The sequence below is a fragment of the Apodemus sylvaticus genome, chromosome 2 (assembly GCF_947179515.1).
Source record: "Apodemus sylvaticus chromosome 2, mApoSyl1.1, whole genome shotgun sequence".
In the NCBI taxonomy this organism is placed as follows: Eukaryota; Metazoa; Chordata; class Mammalia; order Rodentia; family Muridae; genus Apodemus; species Apodemus sylvaticus.
In genome coordinates, this window is record NC_067473.1 from 80,293,398 (window position 1) to 80,311,330 (window position 17,933).

The window sequence follows — 17,933 nt, forward strand, 5'->3', positions numbered from 1 at the left end:
CACACCTGCCTTTGTAAATAGTCACTTTCATCCCACAAGGAAGGATCTAAAACTCCCCTCTTTCTTGGAGCAGGGTGAGGCCTAGGAGTCTACATACAGACAGGTCACCTTGCTGAAGGCCCCTATGGCTGGGGCTAGAGGCTGGTGGGTGGAACGGACAGCTTCTTGGGGTCATTTTTACTGGTGGTGACATGTGTCTTTCTCTGCAGGGTGGTCCCTGTGGAGTTCTGGCAGCTGTTCAAGGCTGTGTGCTTCAGAAACTCCTGTTTGAAGGAGATAACAGAACCAACTCTAATCTGTAAGTCGGTGTTCATCTTCCCTTCCCGAAGCTTCTTTAGAGTGTCCAGAATAAACAAGCAAGCGTGGGTGTTTCCTGATATTTCCCATCATCTCCTGAAGGTTAAGCAGGGCAAGGGTGACGGCAGCTGGGTAGCAGGACTCCTGCTGACCCGGTTCGATGGACACAGTACTTGTGGCTCTCGGAGCAGCAAGGAGGGTGACTCACGCTTTGCTCCACATGGCGAGAGATCAAAGGCGGCTCTGCAAATGGACTGCCTCCTCAGACCCTGCGCTCACCCCCACGCACCTGCTGACCCTCTGACTAGGCCCCAGGCCTCCTCCGCCCTGCTTATCTCTTCTGTCAATAGCAAGAACTGCACACTCCAGCCAACTCCACTGTGCGTGGCCTTCTCCGCACTGTGGTCACGTACTTTCTGTTTCACACACGAAGTGTTTGTACCTAGGCACCCCTGTTCATCTACACGTGGTCAACACTCCTCAGTCACCTCTGCAATGAGAGAAGTCAGCGCTTTCTCTCCCTCCTCCCACCAGAGGTGCCAAGCAAGAGGTTTGAGATTTGCTGATGATTTCTGGTGGGACCATCACTTTCTCTGCTGTCCAGAAGCACTTGACACTCCCGATGTGAGGGTGCCTGTTGAATTAGGGACCCCTGTAAGTCTCAGCAGGGCCCTTGCCTGTTTCCCTTCTTAGCTCGGGGCTGTGATAGTGGTACCCTCCCTTGTGGCTGCTGGACTTGGACAGGAGAGCCAGGCAGAGAGCCAGGTGGGGATGGGGTCGTGCATGTCGCCAAGGGTGGGCAATCTTCCTGCAGGCACCTTTGAATCTTACTGACATCTGCAGAAGGAAGGAAGCTCCTTATTCCTCTCCACATATATCCGTGTCCTACCTTTTGTTCTTCTAAGGTTTCCTGCCTCTCTCCGTATACCCTCAAATTGTTTCCCTGTGTGCCCAAGTGCTTTGCCTACTGGTCCCTCTCCACATGCTGAGAGTGAAGGCCTTCCCTGACCCGCATGCCCTGCCTCTGATTACTCCACCACGTACACACTTTCATTCATTGGTGCAGTTAGGTGTCTGTATCTGCCCCCTCCTTAGATTAGAACCCCCCCCTCCATGAGAACAGGGACTTTCCTGAGCTGCCTGGTCCACAGGCTGCCTCCTGGAATCCGGCACAGTGCCTGGTCCACAGAAGAGGCCCTTAGGATTTTTGTTGAATGAGTGCATGAAGAATGAATGAGTCGTTCAGACAAACAGGGAGGGGATGCAGAATGGTATTCCCGTAAAGAGCACGATGGGCAAAGCCCCAGGGCAGGGAGAAGAACAGAGGTCGCCTGAGGTGGCCAGGGATGGAGTAAAGCCAGGCCACCCCGAGGGCCTCGGACTCTCGGGAGTACTGGCAGCTCTGAGTAAACCTTGACCATGGCCCTGTGAGTGATGTCTCATGACTCATGTCAGCCCAAAGCTCCTTCAGGACCTCGTTAGATTCCCTAGACTCAATACATAGATGGTTTCCCAGCTGTTGGGATGCCGTGTTGAAGCTGCTCGCAGAATGGGATGCTGCCCAGGACATAAGCCATCTTCGTTTCCTGTAGTCCACAGAAGGAGGCCAGAGCTTTGAAGGCAGGAGGTCACCAGGTTGGAGCCCAGGGTGATGAGTCAAAAGAACCCTATCACGTGGTGGAAAGTGATACTCTTCCCCCCACCTCCAATCATGGCCTGCCATTGTTTAGCGTCTGTCAAGCGTTGTCTAGGCCTACTCTATGCATCACTGCACAGGCAACTTTACCTGCTCTGTTAGAGAGAGGAGCAGGAAGCACTGTGGCCTTGGTTAGAGCTCCCTGTGCTGGGACCTGGAGAAAGAAAGTGGGCTCACCTGGACAACAACCCCCGGGGCAGGCCTGCGGTATTTGTATGAGGGACTTGGGTCATGCTGGGTGCTGGGGCTGAGGGCACACATCTGGGAAGAGGATGGAAGTTGCTATTGGGGTTTATGTGACGTATGAGGATTGTGTTCTATGTGGGAGCTGTAGTGTTGAGGACTTGTGTTGTATGGGGGGAAAGTTGTACTGTGTGTGGGGCAGTGTTAAATTTTTGAATTACTGCATGTGGGTTGCATTTCATGAGAGATGTGTTGTGTATATGTATGAGTTGCATTATGTGCATGTTGTATTATCCAATGAGGGGGTTGTGCTGTGTGGAGATTGTATTTGTATTGGAATTTTATAATGTAGAAAAGTTGCATTGTATGTAGGATTTTATTGCACGTGTGTGAATTTTGTTTTATGGGATAATTGGGCTCTATTTGGAGGACCTGTTATGTGTGTGATTGTGTTGGATGTGAGGGTTATGCTATTTGTGAGTTGTGTTTCTTGGCTGTCTTGTTGGTTATTTGAAGGTTGTATGTGGTTTGTGTTGTATATGGATTATGTGGTGTGAGGGTTGGGTTGTATGCAGCTTGTGTTATATGTTGAAGTGTTGTGTTGGGGTATTTGCATAGGCTATGTTTTTTGAGTGGGTCATGTTTTTAGAAGGTGTGTTGTGTGTTGGTTGTGTTATGTCTGTGGGTTATATTCTGTTTGGGGTGGGTGATGGTATGTATGTGGGTTATGTTGTGTTCTGAGTGAGTTGTGTTGTATGTAGTTTGTGTTGTGTGAGTGTGTGATACTGTGCATGTGGGATCTGTCTGTGGAAGATGACAGCGCTTTCTTTGGACCTGGTAGCTCTGGATGGTTCGCATTATTCTGCATCCCACAGCCGCATGGTCCTCAGGCTAAGCGCACAGGATGTTCCTTCCTACTCAGTGAGAGGGGAGCAGGAACATCCATAGGGAGAAATGATGGAGGGCTGAGCTGTAAGAGCCCCTAAGAGCAGCAGGGGCTGGTCCTGGTCAGAGGGCTATAGGTAAGAGAACCGATGTATTCTGTAGTCTCCCACCAAGACGTGGTGCTGGCTGCCTTAGGCAGACAATTAGGGAAGGGGAGGAGAGCCATGGGGACACAGCTTAGGCCAATGCTGATACAAGAACAGGGCAAGTGGCTGTTCTGGGACAGGAGGAAAGGAGGAGCGCCATTTGCAGTTTGCGCCTCTGCCTTACTGGTGTTCTGTGGGTTGCAGGCTACAGTAAGTATCCTTGTCTGGTGGGTGCCGGGTGCCCTTAGGGAGGGAGAGTCTGTACTCAGGCTGATGCTGCAGAGAACACAGCAGCTGGCTAGGACCAGGCTTACAGTGGGGGGAGGGGAGGGGAGGGCCTCACATCTCTGAGTTAGTTAAGTTAGTAAATTCCTTCTCTGGTTGCACTCCTTGAGAAAATGCAGACAGAAACTTTTGAAAGACCTTCCAGAACCATGCAAGGGAGTAGTCCCATTGAACTCAGCCCATCATAATGCAGATGGGGAAACTGAGGCCCACAGATGGATCAATGCTAGCTCAGGGTCCCAGTACCATTGCTAAGCCAACACTAGCCTGTGACATCTTCTTGCCTGTCATAGCATGTTGTTGCACTGTAGAAGCAGTGGGGACCAGAGATGGCGGGAGGAGCTGAGGCTATTGGAGTTTGAAATAGCCGATGGGAGCCCCAGTGCCCTCTAGGCTGTTTTCAAAGCTCGTCTCAATAAAGCCTCCCTTGCCTTGGTTTAGTAAGACTAGTGCAGACAACTACACTGCATTTGGTGTATGTGTGTGTGCCTGTGCGTGTGCGTGCGCGTGCGCGTGCGCGTGCGCGTGTGCGTGTGTGTGTGTGTGTGTGTGTGTGTGTGTGCGCGCGCGCATGTGATATGGTTATGTCTGTTTTAGATGGGCCTCCTGGGCTATGCATGTTAGGTTCCTTTTCACTCTAAAAGAACAAGTTGGGGCAGAGACGAAGGCCAGCGCCCTTTTGACCTTGGGATTGTGATGCAGCTTAGGATGCTCTGGCAGCCCAAGGATCTCCCACCCGTGCAGAGCTCCTGGCCTGGATTCTTGCACAGTGGGTCAAAAGGATCCAGGGAAAGGGACGGAGTTCTAAGAGAGCAGAGCTGAGGGTGGGTGTCTCTTTCAGGGAAGCCAGGCAGAAAGAAATGCCTCTTGGCAAGGCCGTGCGTGTTCTGTATGGCTGTCTGGCCTCGTTACGACTCAGCCCATCAGGCTGGCAGCCGCCTCGCCTCACTCAGTCCGACAAAGCCAGGTGGCAGGATGCGGTGTTTTTCCACTGGACAGGAGGAGCTGTGCTGCTTGGCTCATGCCCTCCATGGGCCCCAAGAGAGCCCCGGGGCTGGAAAGGCCTTTAGAGGCTGGCAGGAACCAGGAGAGTGGATCCGGGACGTTGGCCGTGCACTGTACTTCCCTTCTGAAGTCGTGGGACTCGAGGTTCATAGAAGGAGCGCTTGCTTCTGGGTCTCCAAGATACAGGGGCCCCCGTGCCCACCACCCTCCAGCCAACCGGTCCTCTACCCTCCCTCGGAGGGGCAGAAACAAGGGAACTGTAGCCTGCACGCACTGCCAGCTCTAGCCAGAACTTTCTGTAGGCTTGGTTCACATTTCTTCAGGAAAACATGCAAATCATCTTGAGATAATTAAGGCAGAAGCGACTCTTCTCTGAAACACCTGGGCAGGCATAGGGTCAGTAGCTTCCCCTCAGCCTTCCCTAAGCACTGCAGCCTATACTTCTGGAGGAATTAGACCCTTGAAGAAAACTTCTGCTCTAAGAGCCTGGCTGGGGGCCAGATTCCTGCTGGGGATGTGACATGTGTGTGTGCTGTCTAGGACACAAGGATCTTCTCTGTCACCAAGGATGGCACCCGTTAAGCTGTTGCTCAGATAATGGTGTGGCTTAAGTCCTGGATATGTAGATAGGTACAGGTGACCCATCTTTTTGTTGTCACCTTTGGGACAAGTGCACGTCTCTCTCTCTCTTTCTCTCTCTCTCTCTCTCTCTCTCTGTGTGTGTGTGTGTGTGTGTGTGTATACGCGTGCGTGCTTGCGTGCATGCGTGCATGTGACACAGACAGCCCTGACAGCTCTGGGTAAACTAAGCAACAGAACAGCTAGACTGGGAGGGGCGGGGCTCCCTGTCACCTGGGGTCAGATACTGACCCTAGGCCTCTTGACGGCCAGTCACTGCATTCTCCACGATCCTGTTTTATCTAGAAAAGGAGAGCTCAGGAAGCCATGCCTCAGAAAGATGGAGAAGGCCAGGATACGGTGGGGAGTTGCAGACACTGCTAACTGCAAGCTGACACAGGGCGAGGACCGTAGAAACATTCCAGCTCAGAGAGGCGATGCTACAGGCAGTGCCAGTGGGACCAGGGAGGGACTGGCCCAGGAGCATGCTGTCTTGATAGTGTCACAAGATACTGGACCTGTGGGCTGCCAGGCAAACGGCAGGTTCTAGAACCATGGTTAGTTAGCCCCACCTTCCCATCTCACCTTTCCTTTTTCTCCTCTGTGACTTGGATAAATCACGTCATTCCCAAGACTTAGTCCTTCATTTTTAAAGAGGACGCCACAGCGCTGAACTCATTGGCTGTTCAACAGTTTCACATACGGAGTGCTTATCATCAGTGCCCGGCACTTGCTAAGGACTCCTGTGCTAGTTTTTAAAGTCTTCAATGACGGAGGCTGGGGAGCTGGCTCTGTGGTTAAGAGTAGCAGAGGACCCAGGTTCAATTCCCAGCACCCATGTGACAGCTTACATCATCTATAACCCCAGTTCCAGGGGATCTGGCACCCTCTTGTATACATGAATGCAGACAAGACACCAATGTACATGGAAAAAAAAATCTCCAGTGATGTTGCTTCCAAGTAAGGACTGCTTGCTTCTGTCCTTCCCTTGGAGTGCTCAGAGGGGGTCCCTCTTCTCCTGGCCTGTAGCTTTCTCAGCCATAGGTGCACCAGGCAGTGTGCTCCGATCAAGCAGGCTTTTACATGCGCCCTTCTAGTTTGAGAGTTTTCATCTGGGTGGAGGTATGGGAAGAGGCCCCACCTCAGACAACCTGGTGACAGTGTACTGTGGGACCAGAGGGGGTCTAGGAGTAATAAAACTCACGGTGGGAAGGGAGTGGCTGTAACTATTCAGTGGAGCACAGGCAGTCACGAGACACAGGGCATGCAACACGTAAGCCACAGCTGTCATCTGGAGAGCCATGATGCCCGTTTGTCGTTCCGAATCCAAAGAGTTAATGTCCAACCCTTTTAAGCCACCCAGGTCTCTTTGTCCCTAGCATGACCTCTTCTGAAACCCAGAAAAAAATTTGTTTTCAGTGTTATTTTCCTAGCAAGTGCTGACCGACCTGTGTTGGTGCTCCTCGCAGCTTAGGTCATCCGCTTTGGCGATGATATGGTCCCTATTTCCTGTGAGGAATATGGCAGGCTTCCTGAGTATGAGGAGGCATCAGGCGGTCACTGACTTATTTCCTTCATTGCTCGTCTTGCTGCTTCTGCAGCCTTGCCAATGCCAGGCGCTGCGTGTGAGAAGGTGTCAGGTGAGCCCCTGCCTGTGCATGTGGTCCAGGGGCTGACAGTTGTGCTGGAACCAGTGACTGAAGACTCCCCACACATCAGGGACCAGGCTCATGTGAAGTGTCTTGTTTCAGGCTTCCGACAGTGAGGGGAGTTCACTGTCATTTTCAGTTTCTCAGTGGGGAAACTGAGGCACCACCGTGTCTTGTTAACCTTTTATTTTAAAGTAATTAGGTTCTAATTTTAAATAACAGCCTGGCTGTGGATGCATGACTCTGTGTCCCATCATGATAAGTATTTACTAGTGTCCTGGTTTCTCTCCTCTTGTACTGGCAGAGTGTGTTTGTGTGTGTGTGTTGAGGGTGGGAGGGGGGTAGATTCTGGCATTCTCTCCGGCACACATCTCAGTGTGGCATTTTTTGGTGAGAGAAAACCTGGAGATCTCCTGTGTGTATTCCTTCGCCCTACCCCCACGGCAGGTTCACCTTGTTAGTTAGGAACTCAAGCCAGCCTTTGAAAGAATGCAGGGGAGGTCCACAGAGCACAGAGGAAAGCCAAGGAGCGTGGCACGGACGAGCCCTGGAAATGTCAAGTGGAAAGAAGCGGCTATATTTGGCCACTGCCTTCCTCCCTCTTACTCCTGCCGTGTCCCAGGAACCTCTTAGTCACCATTTTTACTGCAGAATGGCTCAGCAGCTTAGACGTGGTGCCTGGCTGAGCTTCCCAAAGCTGCTCTGTGCTACATGTCCCTGCCCTATGTCCCCATGCTCTCTGACCTTCTTCCCCTGTGCCTCCCACCCCCCATTCCCAGAGGTCCACCCTAGTGGCCTGTACTCTAGGAAATCTCTGCCAGCCCCACTTTGCCCTACGCTCTCCATGAATCTCACAGCTCCTCAAAGGGTTCACATGTACCCGGAGTTCAGAGGTCTGAGGAGGGGCAGTCCCCATCACAGAATGGCTACTGCTGCCAGTCACACACTTGTTTCAGTTGGCAGCATGGTAACATCCCTAAGGCCACCCCAGGGATCTGGCTTCTGGTCACTTGTGCTCTCATCTGCCCCCCAGCTGATGGGACTGTGTGGAGGAGCTACCTAGACATGTCCCATAGGGTGTGCCTATGCTGCTGTGTCTTCATAAACCTAAAGACGCCCCCTTTCCCACCAGCCGGCTGCAGCCCTCAGATGCCCAGAGGACTCGCTGCCTTGCCCTGGCCATTGCTGACATCCTGTGGCGAGCTGGAGGCAAAGAACAAGCCGTGGTTGCACTGTAAGTGGTCCTGGGGGGCTGTGTTGCCTTTAATCCTCAACTTGTCCTGGCTTAGCTGCTGGCCGAGGCTGTCCTGGTCTGTATGCTGGGCAGCTGGGCTCTGCTGATGTCCAAACTCCAGGCTCACACAAGAGGATGTGCTCCTGCCTGTCTGCCGCGCAGGACTTGGAAAGCACAGGAGAAAGCCTGCGACTCAGTTCCCCTTAGTGTTTCCCTGAGCCTGGGGCCACAGGCTGACTCAGCAGTGTGCACAACCATCCAAGACTCCAAAGCTTACTCTGCCTGTGTCATCAGAACCTCAGTACGGTGAGGATGAGATAGAGGGGTAAGTGGTAGAGGCCGTGACCTACCCCTGGATCCTGTTACCTTGACCACCACCAGCTCATCCCAGACACCTCCATCCTGCCCTGCAGTCCTGCAGGTTGGCTTCTGGATCTTCAGCCTCACCCCTAGGCCGCAATCATTCCTGCCTAGCTCTGTGGCTAAGTTTTGGGGAAGGAAGTGTTTTGGGAATCAGTTAATGACTTTAGCATAGTGCTTAAGAAAGGGGTCTCTCTGAGGCAGACTCTCAAAGCCATTGCTTGTTAGATGTGGAACCCTTGGGACCTGACCACACCTTTCTGTGCCTCATTTGTTGACTTGTTTATAAAATGTGATGATAATAATGATGACTTAATGGTTGTGAGAACTAAATGAGTAGGTATAAATAAATGATATGTATTAGATATAATAACATCAGTATGAATCATTTATTAATGTAAATAGATGGTGGATGATAAATGTGAGATGCTTCCAGCAGTATCTGGGCATCACATCAGTTGTGGTTGGGTTGTCAGCTACTGCTACCTGCCATTGGTACCCTATGCCAGGTAACTAATTAACCTGGGCACCTGTCTATTTGGCAGCTGTAAGGGCAGAGGGTTCAAGAGCTTATGGAACAGAAGCCCAGAGAAGAAAGATGATGTGTCCCAGGCCACATAGAAGCTGGTGGCAAGTGGGTCCCACACCCAGATCCTACTGTTAGTCAGGGCTGCCCTGGGCTACACTCCCATTTTAGTTGCTGGGGAGTCTCCGTGGGTGGGGAGGCTTCTAAGAGGATGGCTGGAATCCTTGCACTGGGTGAAGACAGTGGCAGGCCAGCAGCCCTTCCTCTGCAGATGTGTGTGCCAACTGTAAGGGAGAATCAGACCTCCTCCTTCCTGCCAGACACAGGCGTGGCTGTTCCAAGCTCACCCACCACTCTCTTTTTCCATGCCCTGGACTTGTGGGTGGGTTCATAGGAGGAAAAACGAGAAGCCCTTGGCTCTCTGTCCTCTCTGGAGCTCTGTCATTCCTGTCACCGTTGATTTCATGGCGCACACGGTCTTGCTGGCTGGAGGGTGAGCCTTTTCCGCTGGCAGAGGACTTATGCACCATCTTTTCCTTTTCAGGGCTTCAGGGACACCGCACTTCAGTCCAACAGGGAAATACAAAGCAGACGGAGTCTTAGAAACAGTACGGCTTTCTGGAAAACTATCGTGCCACCTTTGGCTTTGTTTGGGGACTATCTCCTTTCATATAAGTAAATCTCCCCCCAGCTGGGGCTGGCTGGCCGTCCCTGCAGCCCAGGCCCCCAGAATCCTGCCCTTTGGGGGTGGGGGAGAGCTGAGCGGTTTTGTGGGTTGCCGTGGTTTGGCTCATCAGAGCTGGTTCAATGGCTGAGAGGCCCAGTGTGTCCCCTCATCACCCGCCATGTGCACAGGTATCGAGGTGCCCTCAGAACCCTGAGGCAGTGCTCCTCCCTGCGCTGCCCTTCTGCCCTTCCAATCTTTAGTATCTTTTCTAGCATTCACGTGGATAGGGAGCGGCCCTGGAATGTAGAAATGGGGGAGGGGAGGTTGACAGTATGGGGTAGCAGCCATAGGCCCAGCCTAAGTGCAAGTCAGGGAAGAAATAGGACTTGGACACAGTGAAGATACTCAAAACCTGATATGCCTTCACTATTTGTTTTAGTCAGTTTGTTTCCTATGACCCAGCCCTAGGAAACATAGGTCATAGGTCACACATGTGACCCTTGAACCCTCCTTCAGGACCTTGCTTGATTAATGTTTTCTGGAAATGTGTTTTTTCCTGACTTGCTTGAGAACAGCTTGTTGGGTTTTGACCTGGCTTGGCCACGGTGACATGGAGAAGTGACAGGTCCCTGCCTCTCCTACTCCTTGTTCTAGCCTCCACACAGGGAACTTGGTCCCTGTCCATCCTGTCAGGGGAGCAGGGGGACTTCACAGGAGGAATACCTCACAACTCACCCAGCAGTGCTGGACAGCCCAGAATCACTCACAACATTCCATGAACATTTTTTTTTGGTAGGGCCTGACCCGGTATGGGGCACAGTCCCTGGGGACAGGGGGCTCACTCTGTGTGTGTTTCTTCACAGCTTACACTGTATAGTCTGACAAGCTCTGAGGACCTGGTGACTTTTCTCCAGCAGAGCGTTCATCAGGTATGAGCAGCCATTTCTTTGGTGGCATGAACATTGCTAAACGTCCTAATTTCTCTGCAAAGAGTATGGTAGGTGGAGTAGGGCTCTGGTCATCTCCACCCTGGGGTTGGCAAAGACACTGAGCAGAATGTGCTGACATAGGTTGGAGATGTGTGGGTGTGGGTGTGGGTGTGGGTAGGAGACACAGTTTCCATGATATTCTCAAAGGCTGGTCGTGATCACAGGCCTAGGGAGTTGTAGCAACTGGGCTTCATCTGGGATTAGAAGCCAAGTTGAGGCTTGGCTTTCTAGGGCTTTCCCTCTGTTGAAGGAAGCAGCCACTCTGGAAGGCTGGACTCTGAATCAACAGAAAGAGTTCTAGGACAAGCTTGGAGGTGATGAGAAAGCAGCACTCTCCTTGGGGCTGGAGGAGACCCTGCTTGTCACAGGACCTCACCAGTGTCCTGGAGAGGTGGGCCGAACCTTTCAGGACCCTACAGTAGCTGTTTAGCTCAAGGAGGGTTGCACTTCACTGCTGGTTCTGAGATTGGCTCATGGCCTATGGCCAGGTTGGACAGGGGGCAGCCCAGGGCTTTTGTAATCCCCAGAGGGATAAAGTGCTTTGGGGTGTGTGGAGGAGATGCCCTGCATTCTAGGGGCAAAGGACTTGCCTCACGGAGCAGTGAGGCTGGCTTTGGATCTGAGTGGCTGTGAGACTTAGGCCTCGTCCTGAAGCGTTGGACCTTAGTCACCTCACTTGTCGTGCCTGGATAACAGCCATGCCACCTCACAGACTGTACGTGAGGCCTAGCTTCATGGTATGACCATAGAAAGAAGGATGTCCTTTTTAGAGCATACCTGCTCCACGAGGGTCAGGAAACGCGCTGGCTCCTGCCATCCCGCTCATCAAGTGGTGAGCCTAGGGAGTGAGCACTGACTGGAGGTGGGACCTGACCTGAAGTCCTGACTGTTAGATGCCCTTCCTCAGCACGTTCCCCTGAAGATCCTGAGGGTCTTAGCACAGCCCCAGAAGTGTCCTGACCCCGGCAGCACCAGATGTTCTCTGGGAAGGAGACAGTCCCATACTGAGACTAACGGAAGATAGCCGTGGCCACGGGGCCCTGGCCCCACTGAAGCCCGTTAGTCCTAGAGCTGTTGCCTTCCATCCTGGGGCAGCCCGGGAGAGCTGGGCCTGCATGGTCATCTTGGTTAGGGCAGCTTCCTCGGGTCTAGGCGGAGGGGTCGACATGTCGAGAGGGTCCAAGAAGAGCTGTCTGTCACTTGCACCATTTCTATTTCTCTCTTTTCTTGGAATAACCCTGCAGGGGGTCTTCAGGGTGTGTGGTAGTTTCCCACCCTCGCTGAGAGCAATGAGAAGGCTTGAAGCAATGGCCTAGGTACCCGCTGACCTTAGTGCTGCTTGCATGTGGCCTTGGCCTTGGGAAAACCCTTTTGAACCCCCATCTAGAAATGGAAGCTGGAGCAGCTGAATAGCTTCTAGATCGTGAAGACTCTTGAGCTCCTATGGGAAATGGTTTCTACATGAAGTGCAGGCCCTCCAAGGGAGAAGAACCAGGGCTGCCTGCTGAGTGGAGGTATCCGTGGGCACAGCAGTGTGCCTGAGGGAAGCCCGTGGAAGTTGTCCCCTGAGGCAGATGGAACATGGGATTGTCCTAGCTATGGAAGGAAAGGGATTGAGGACCAAGGAGTGGACGTAGTGCAGTCAAGGAAAGGCTTTGGGGTCAGGTCACTGCCCTTGTGATGGTGACCCTTGGCATTAGGGCCTCTGAATCCTTGCCTGCAAGTGGGCTCTTGTGCCTTGGCCTGTGCCCTGGGAATTCTATGAAGCTGTACATGACAGAAACCATGAGGGAGCTCAGAGAGAAGGGCCTGCTGTCAGGTGAGGGTCTCTCCGTTTAACCTCAGGGCTCTCAGTATGCTCCTCGCCAGCTATGTTTCCTCAGGGCGGCCGGTCTAGCCAATACCTGGCCCCCATTCCTCTGGAAACAGTCTCTTCCCCCACAGCTTAATTTCTGTTTTTGCTGGAAGCAGTTGAGCTGCCTCAGCACTGAACACACCAAATCCATTTTTCATGGGCGTGCTTAAGAGAGGCTCCTCGTGCCAGGCTTGGAAATGGATGCCACCACTGCCCAAATAAACAGCCTCCATGCAGCGTTCATTGCTGCTCGCCACTCGAGAGGTGTCTGGTGGCCGAGCCAGTGTGAGGCTTCAGTCCAGCTGGACAGGGTATCCCGTTGGAATACCTTGGTGGGCTCGCGTCCTCCCAGGGCCAGGGCTGTGCTGGGAGAATGGCCCCTTCTTCCCAAGTGGCACCAGACATTGTTTCCGGCCCAGGTTACCTTTCATACCGTCACGATGCCCTGAGGCCTCCCATGTCTTGGCAGCTTGAATTTGATGAGATAATTTTAATAAATATTTATTGAAGGCAAGATGGAATATTGGTACCATTCATCTGTGTCCTAAGAGGGCAAGAAAATGGAGGTTTTCTACTCCCTGGGGGCCCAAAGCAAGTACTGTCTGAGCTATCATAGAGACTGGGACCACGTCACACTGCCCAGTAACAGCTTCTCACTGTGCAGTGGCTGGAATGTTCACAGCTATACCACAGCCCCGCAGGGTGACAGGCTCCTTGGGCTTGGCCAGGGAGACCGATCCTAAAGCAGAGGCTTCCCCTAGACAAAGAGGAAGTCCACAGCGGATGGGGAGACCTAGGGAGAGCTCCCTAAGGCAGCTACAAGGTGGTATTAAAGCTGCACACAGGATGGGTCACACACACACACACACACACACACACACACACACCCGCCCCGGGGCGGGGGAGAGAACAGGAGCATCACTCCGCCCCTGTCACTTCCCTTCGCCTTTGAGAATGTGCACCATAAATGACCCGAGAAGTATGCAAGGCAGGGTCTTAGTTATCAGTGTGTTTCATTGTAGAGCCCACAGCACCGAGTGTCTGGCTTGAGGTCACAGGTTTTAGATGAGGTTGATTCATTTGATTTGAGATTCATTCATTTATTTTGTTGCTATAGAAAGAGCTGGGATTGTTCATAAAATGAGCAGTGCTTTCAGGGCTCTCACTCTCCTTGCCTGAACCGTGGTTATATCCTTAAACATCACACATCCAGAAAACCCTGCCTGAGCCTCTCCTTCTCCACACTCGGCTTCCTGTGAGGCCTCCCGTGGGTTTTCAGAGGAGCTTGCCACCCTGTTCTGGCCCAGCCGCTCTCTATACTTTTTAAGTTCTTTTTCTTTTTGAGTCACCCCCAAACAAGCAGGCACACCCACCTGCTTCTCAGGTCGCTGGTTTATAGAGATCAGCCTCTCGTATTGCTTATTTTTGAAAGAAGGTCTCTCTATAGCCCAGGCTAGCCTCACATTCATTTATAGCCAACAGCGGGCCTGAGTCTTTGCTTCTCTCAGTCTGCCAGTGCAGAGATCTCAGGAGCCACTGCTGTGCCTAGAGGAACATGCTCAGCACAGGAACTCCACTCACTATTATGATTTTATGATCAGCTAACTGCCTGTTTGAATTACAGGGTGAAAACAAAGACTACACTTTAAAGGAAAGATAATTTTATTAGAACCTTGAGCTGTAATAGTTTCCGAACTGGAATACTATATTTGATCCTGAGTTTCTTGGTGGCCAAGGAAAAAATGGAAATGTACTGTTACATCATGCTTGTCAGAAATAGCCTTTTCTCCTTTTAGCTTTAAGCCCAAAAATGATTGTTGACATACAAGGAGTACTATTATAACTGTATCTTCAAAGGGGGGTGAGCTAAATCTCATACTGGTTTGAGGCTGGGAGCTGTTGACCCTTCATTTCTGTAGACCATTGTTTGAGCTGGGGTTTCTATTGCTTTGATAAAACACCATGGCCAACAAAAAGTTAGGGAGGAAAGGGTTTATTTCAGTTTCCAACTCTCAGTTCCTCTTGCAGAGGAAAGTCAGGGCAGGAAGTGAAGGCAGGAAGCTGGGGCAGGAGCTGAAGCAGGCCACGGAGGAGTGCTGCTTGCTGGCTTGCTCCCATGACTTGCTCATACCGCCTTTTTATTTTCATTTTCCTTTTTTTTTTTTAGTTTTTACTCCCCCCCCTTACTGAAAATGTATCCTTTTCGCCTATAACATTTGGATGACAGTTTTCCCTCCCTCTGCTCCTCCCACTTCCCCTCCCACCTAGATCTACTCCCTCTCTGTCTCTCATTAGAACAGAAGCTTCCAAGAGATAATAACTGAATATATTATCAATCATCAGTCAGGAAAAATGCCCTACAGCTTTACCTACAGGCAATCTAGTGGGGGGCACTTTCTCAACTGAGCATTTTTTAATCAGGTAACTCTAGTCTGTGTCAAGTTGCCAAAACCCAAACCAAACCAGAGTACACCAGAACCAGCACGAGTGCCAGCAGGCCCTGTGCTCAACCACAGTGTACCATAGCTGCTGTGGCTGTTGGGCAGGCCCTGCTTTACAACCTGCTGTAAGCGGAGAGCCCTACCTCACCTGTATTTTGCAGTGGAGAAAAGGGGGTCTGGGCCAGGAAGTTCAGAAACATCTCTACAGTCATGTGGCAGGCTCAGAGTGGCAGAGCCACATGGCCAGGTGAGGGTGACTAAGACGCAAAATAGACCTGATGCAGTATCAGCAGCATTTTAATGCCAGACAAATCAAACCGGAGATAAGCAGCTATTCACAGTCACAGGTGACAGTGATTCCAGAATGGAATGTGTCACCACTGTTGCTTCTGGCTTTGGTGCCTCTGGGGTCATACAAGAGCTCTATGGTGGTATTTCTGTCGCCCAGGACTGTGTTCCTCTGTCCTTTAGAAGGTCTGGCTGCCTGAGAGGCTCGAGGGTGGAGATGTCTGTCTGACAGGTCCTCTTTCCTCCTCCCTCAGTTCGAAGCGGGGCCCTTCGGGTGCATTCTGCTCACCTTGTCTGCCATCCTGTCCAGGTCCCTGGAGCTGTAAGTATCCGCCCTCTTCCCAGGGCAGGGGCTGTCCATCTTGTTCCCTGGGTGGCACTTGATGAAGCTACAAGGAGGGAAAGCTGGCCGGCGTGAAGAAGAGTAGTCACAGTCTATACTCACCTCTTCCCGGGGATGGTGGGAACGGGAGTGGATGGCGGGGGATGGGAGACCTCCCTCCCTCAAAGACCTCACAGGCAGCTGCAGTGCCTGCAGGCTTGAGCACTCCGTGGATTCTCCTGATATGTGTGCAAGGATGGATAACGGAGGCAAGGACCTGGCATTGCCATCGGGGACCACAACAGATTAATAGCACATGAATTTTTTGTGAAGTACAATCGACTGATTCTCCGTTCCTTCCAAGCCTAGACAGGGTTAGAGTATGGAACTCTGGGGGAGGGGGATATTGTTAGGGGTACCTGGTGAGGAGGATTTGGGAAATAGTTCTTAGCAGATTTGGGGAAAGGGCTGAGCCTGGGTTGCCTCGGCATAAAGAGCATTTGTTCCCCTGTAGATGTCCGCTGCGCTGGCGGCCTAGTGCTGTCTCCCTGGGCCTCTGCCGTGGGTGGGAGGAGGCGTGGGGCTTTGCAGCCTCGTGCGCTGGCCCTCCTGCTGCTTGCTGATGCTGACCTTATTAAAGCAGGCTGTGCACAGCACTTTCTAACGGCATTTTACTTCTAATCCTGCCGTAATGACCTGGTTCATTCCTGGTATGGGCTCACGTGCACGGAGACCATAGCCTTTCTGACTTCTCCCAGGCTTGACTTGCTAATCCCTGGATGGTGGGAGGGATGGATGGGGGAGCTTTCGGCCTCACTGAGGGGAGCTGTGCTCTTGGGGACCAGGCCTGGTAGTTCTAACAGTCAGCTTCTCCAGCTGTGCTGGAGCTTCTGGCGCAGGGAACAGGCTGTCTTGTCTAAGGGTGTGGTGACTGTTGCTCTCCCTGGAGCACCCTGAAGTGAGCAGGCACCCTGGCCACATGCAGGGTCCTGCACGCAACCCTCTCCCTCCAGAAGGGACTCAGGGCCCCACACCTAAGTGATCTTCTTACTGGGCAGAGCCTCTGCCACTTCTCCCTGACCCATCTGACCTGACCAGGCAGGTCGAGGGCAGTCTCTATCCAGGTTGTCATTTGTGGGCATTCATCAGTGTGGGGATAGCATTACAGCCTTACAGCCCTGACAGCCAGGGAGCACATGTGTGCACACACACATACGGACACACACACACACACACATACGGATATGGACACGGACACATAGACATCAGTTCACAGATAAACACACACAAGTGTCTGTAACATGGACACAGAGGTACAGTCCAACTGACTCCAGGGCCTCTGGGTAGCTTTCTTGAGCCCTGTAGATCTTAAGGTTCCCAAGGCATGATAGTCGAGGTTAGGCCTCTTCCTTCCCAAGGAGCTGAATAGGGACCTGCTATGGGTTGGGTTTTATCTCACAACAGAGGTCTCTCCTCGCCTTCCCTTAGAGCTCAGAGCAGAGGACAGGCCCATGGCAGTGAGAACAGCAGCAGCCGCAGCCTGTGCAGCTTCAATGTGCCCAACCCTTTGCCGTGACAGTCGCACTGCAGAACGTGGAGTCACCCTGCTCCACTGGGTGGATCCACTATGGCCACTATGGCTTTAGGAGGGAAATGGTCTGCCTAGGCAAGCTGGAAGCCAGCTACCAAGCAGGCTGGCCCTGCATAGCTTTGTTTGCTTTGCTGCATACAGAGGCGAATTCTGATGATAGACAGACTTGGAATCAGGCCTGATTGCTTCTATGTGCCGGAGCTTCTACCCCTAAGAACTGGAGATTCCTGGGCCACTCATCCCTCGTGATTTGCCCTGTCTTTCCTCCACAGGAAGCTCCTGGATTGTAGGCAGGGGAAGGTCATCTCTGCTTGGATGCTCCCACTTGGGGCAAACCTCTGGGGGCATGAAGATGAACTGTGTTACATGCCAGCCTCCAATAGGTCGTGTTACTCCTTCCCTCAATCTTGTCTCCTTGACACCTGTGAGGTCTTCTCAGTATGCACAGCCTCAGCATGAGCAGGTCTTCACAGTGTACTTCCCGGCCACATCTAAGCACAGTGGAGCCTGAGGTGGGCCTGGTGGAGAACGGATCCCAGACCCGGGATGCCCAGTGTGAAGTGAACTTGAGGAGCAACCGTTACCTCAGAGCCATTCAAGTACGAGGCATGTGGACTGAAGACTTCACTGGGAACCAGGGCAGAGCTGGCTTGCCTGGGCGGCCTCTGCAGATACCTCAGAAGGCTGCTAGAGGTGGGAGCATCCCAGCAGAACTAACCTTGCTTGCACTTCCTGTGATCCAGGGGCTTCCTTCAGAGGAAAGATGGGTAGCTGTGAGGATAGGAACAGCCTGGGCGGTCCTAGTGTTGCTCAGCTTCTGAGAGTGGTGTTGAAATGGTCACAGCGCTCATCTCCCAGCAGACGAGTATGCTCTGCTGAGCATACCAATGTCCCAA

At 52.3% G+C, this 17,933-nt stretch overlaps 1 protein-coding gene across 1 annotated transcript in view; it reads left to right on the plus strand.

The window, feature by feature from the left end:
- The window catches only part of Mindy4 (MINDY lysine 48 deubiquitinase 4), a 105,278-nt gene that overhangs the window by 56,463 nt on the left and 30,882 nt on the right, over positions 1-17,933 (plus strand). Inside the window, exons 9-13 of the mRNA XM_052173779.1 lie at positions 210-298; positions 7,897-7,998; positions 9,429-9,492; positions 10,415-10,480; positions 15,379-15,446. Coding sequence (XP_052029739.1) covers positions 210-298; positions 7,897-7,998; positions 9,429-9,492; positions 10,415-10,480; positions 15,379-15,446 — 389 coding nt within the window. The remainder of the gene's footprint in view (positions 1-209; positions 299-7,896; positions 7,999-9,428; positions 9,493-10,414; positions 10,481-15,378; positions 15,447-17,933) is intronic.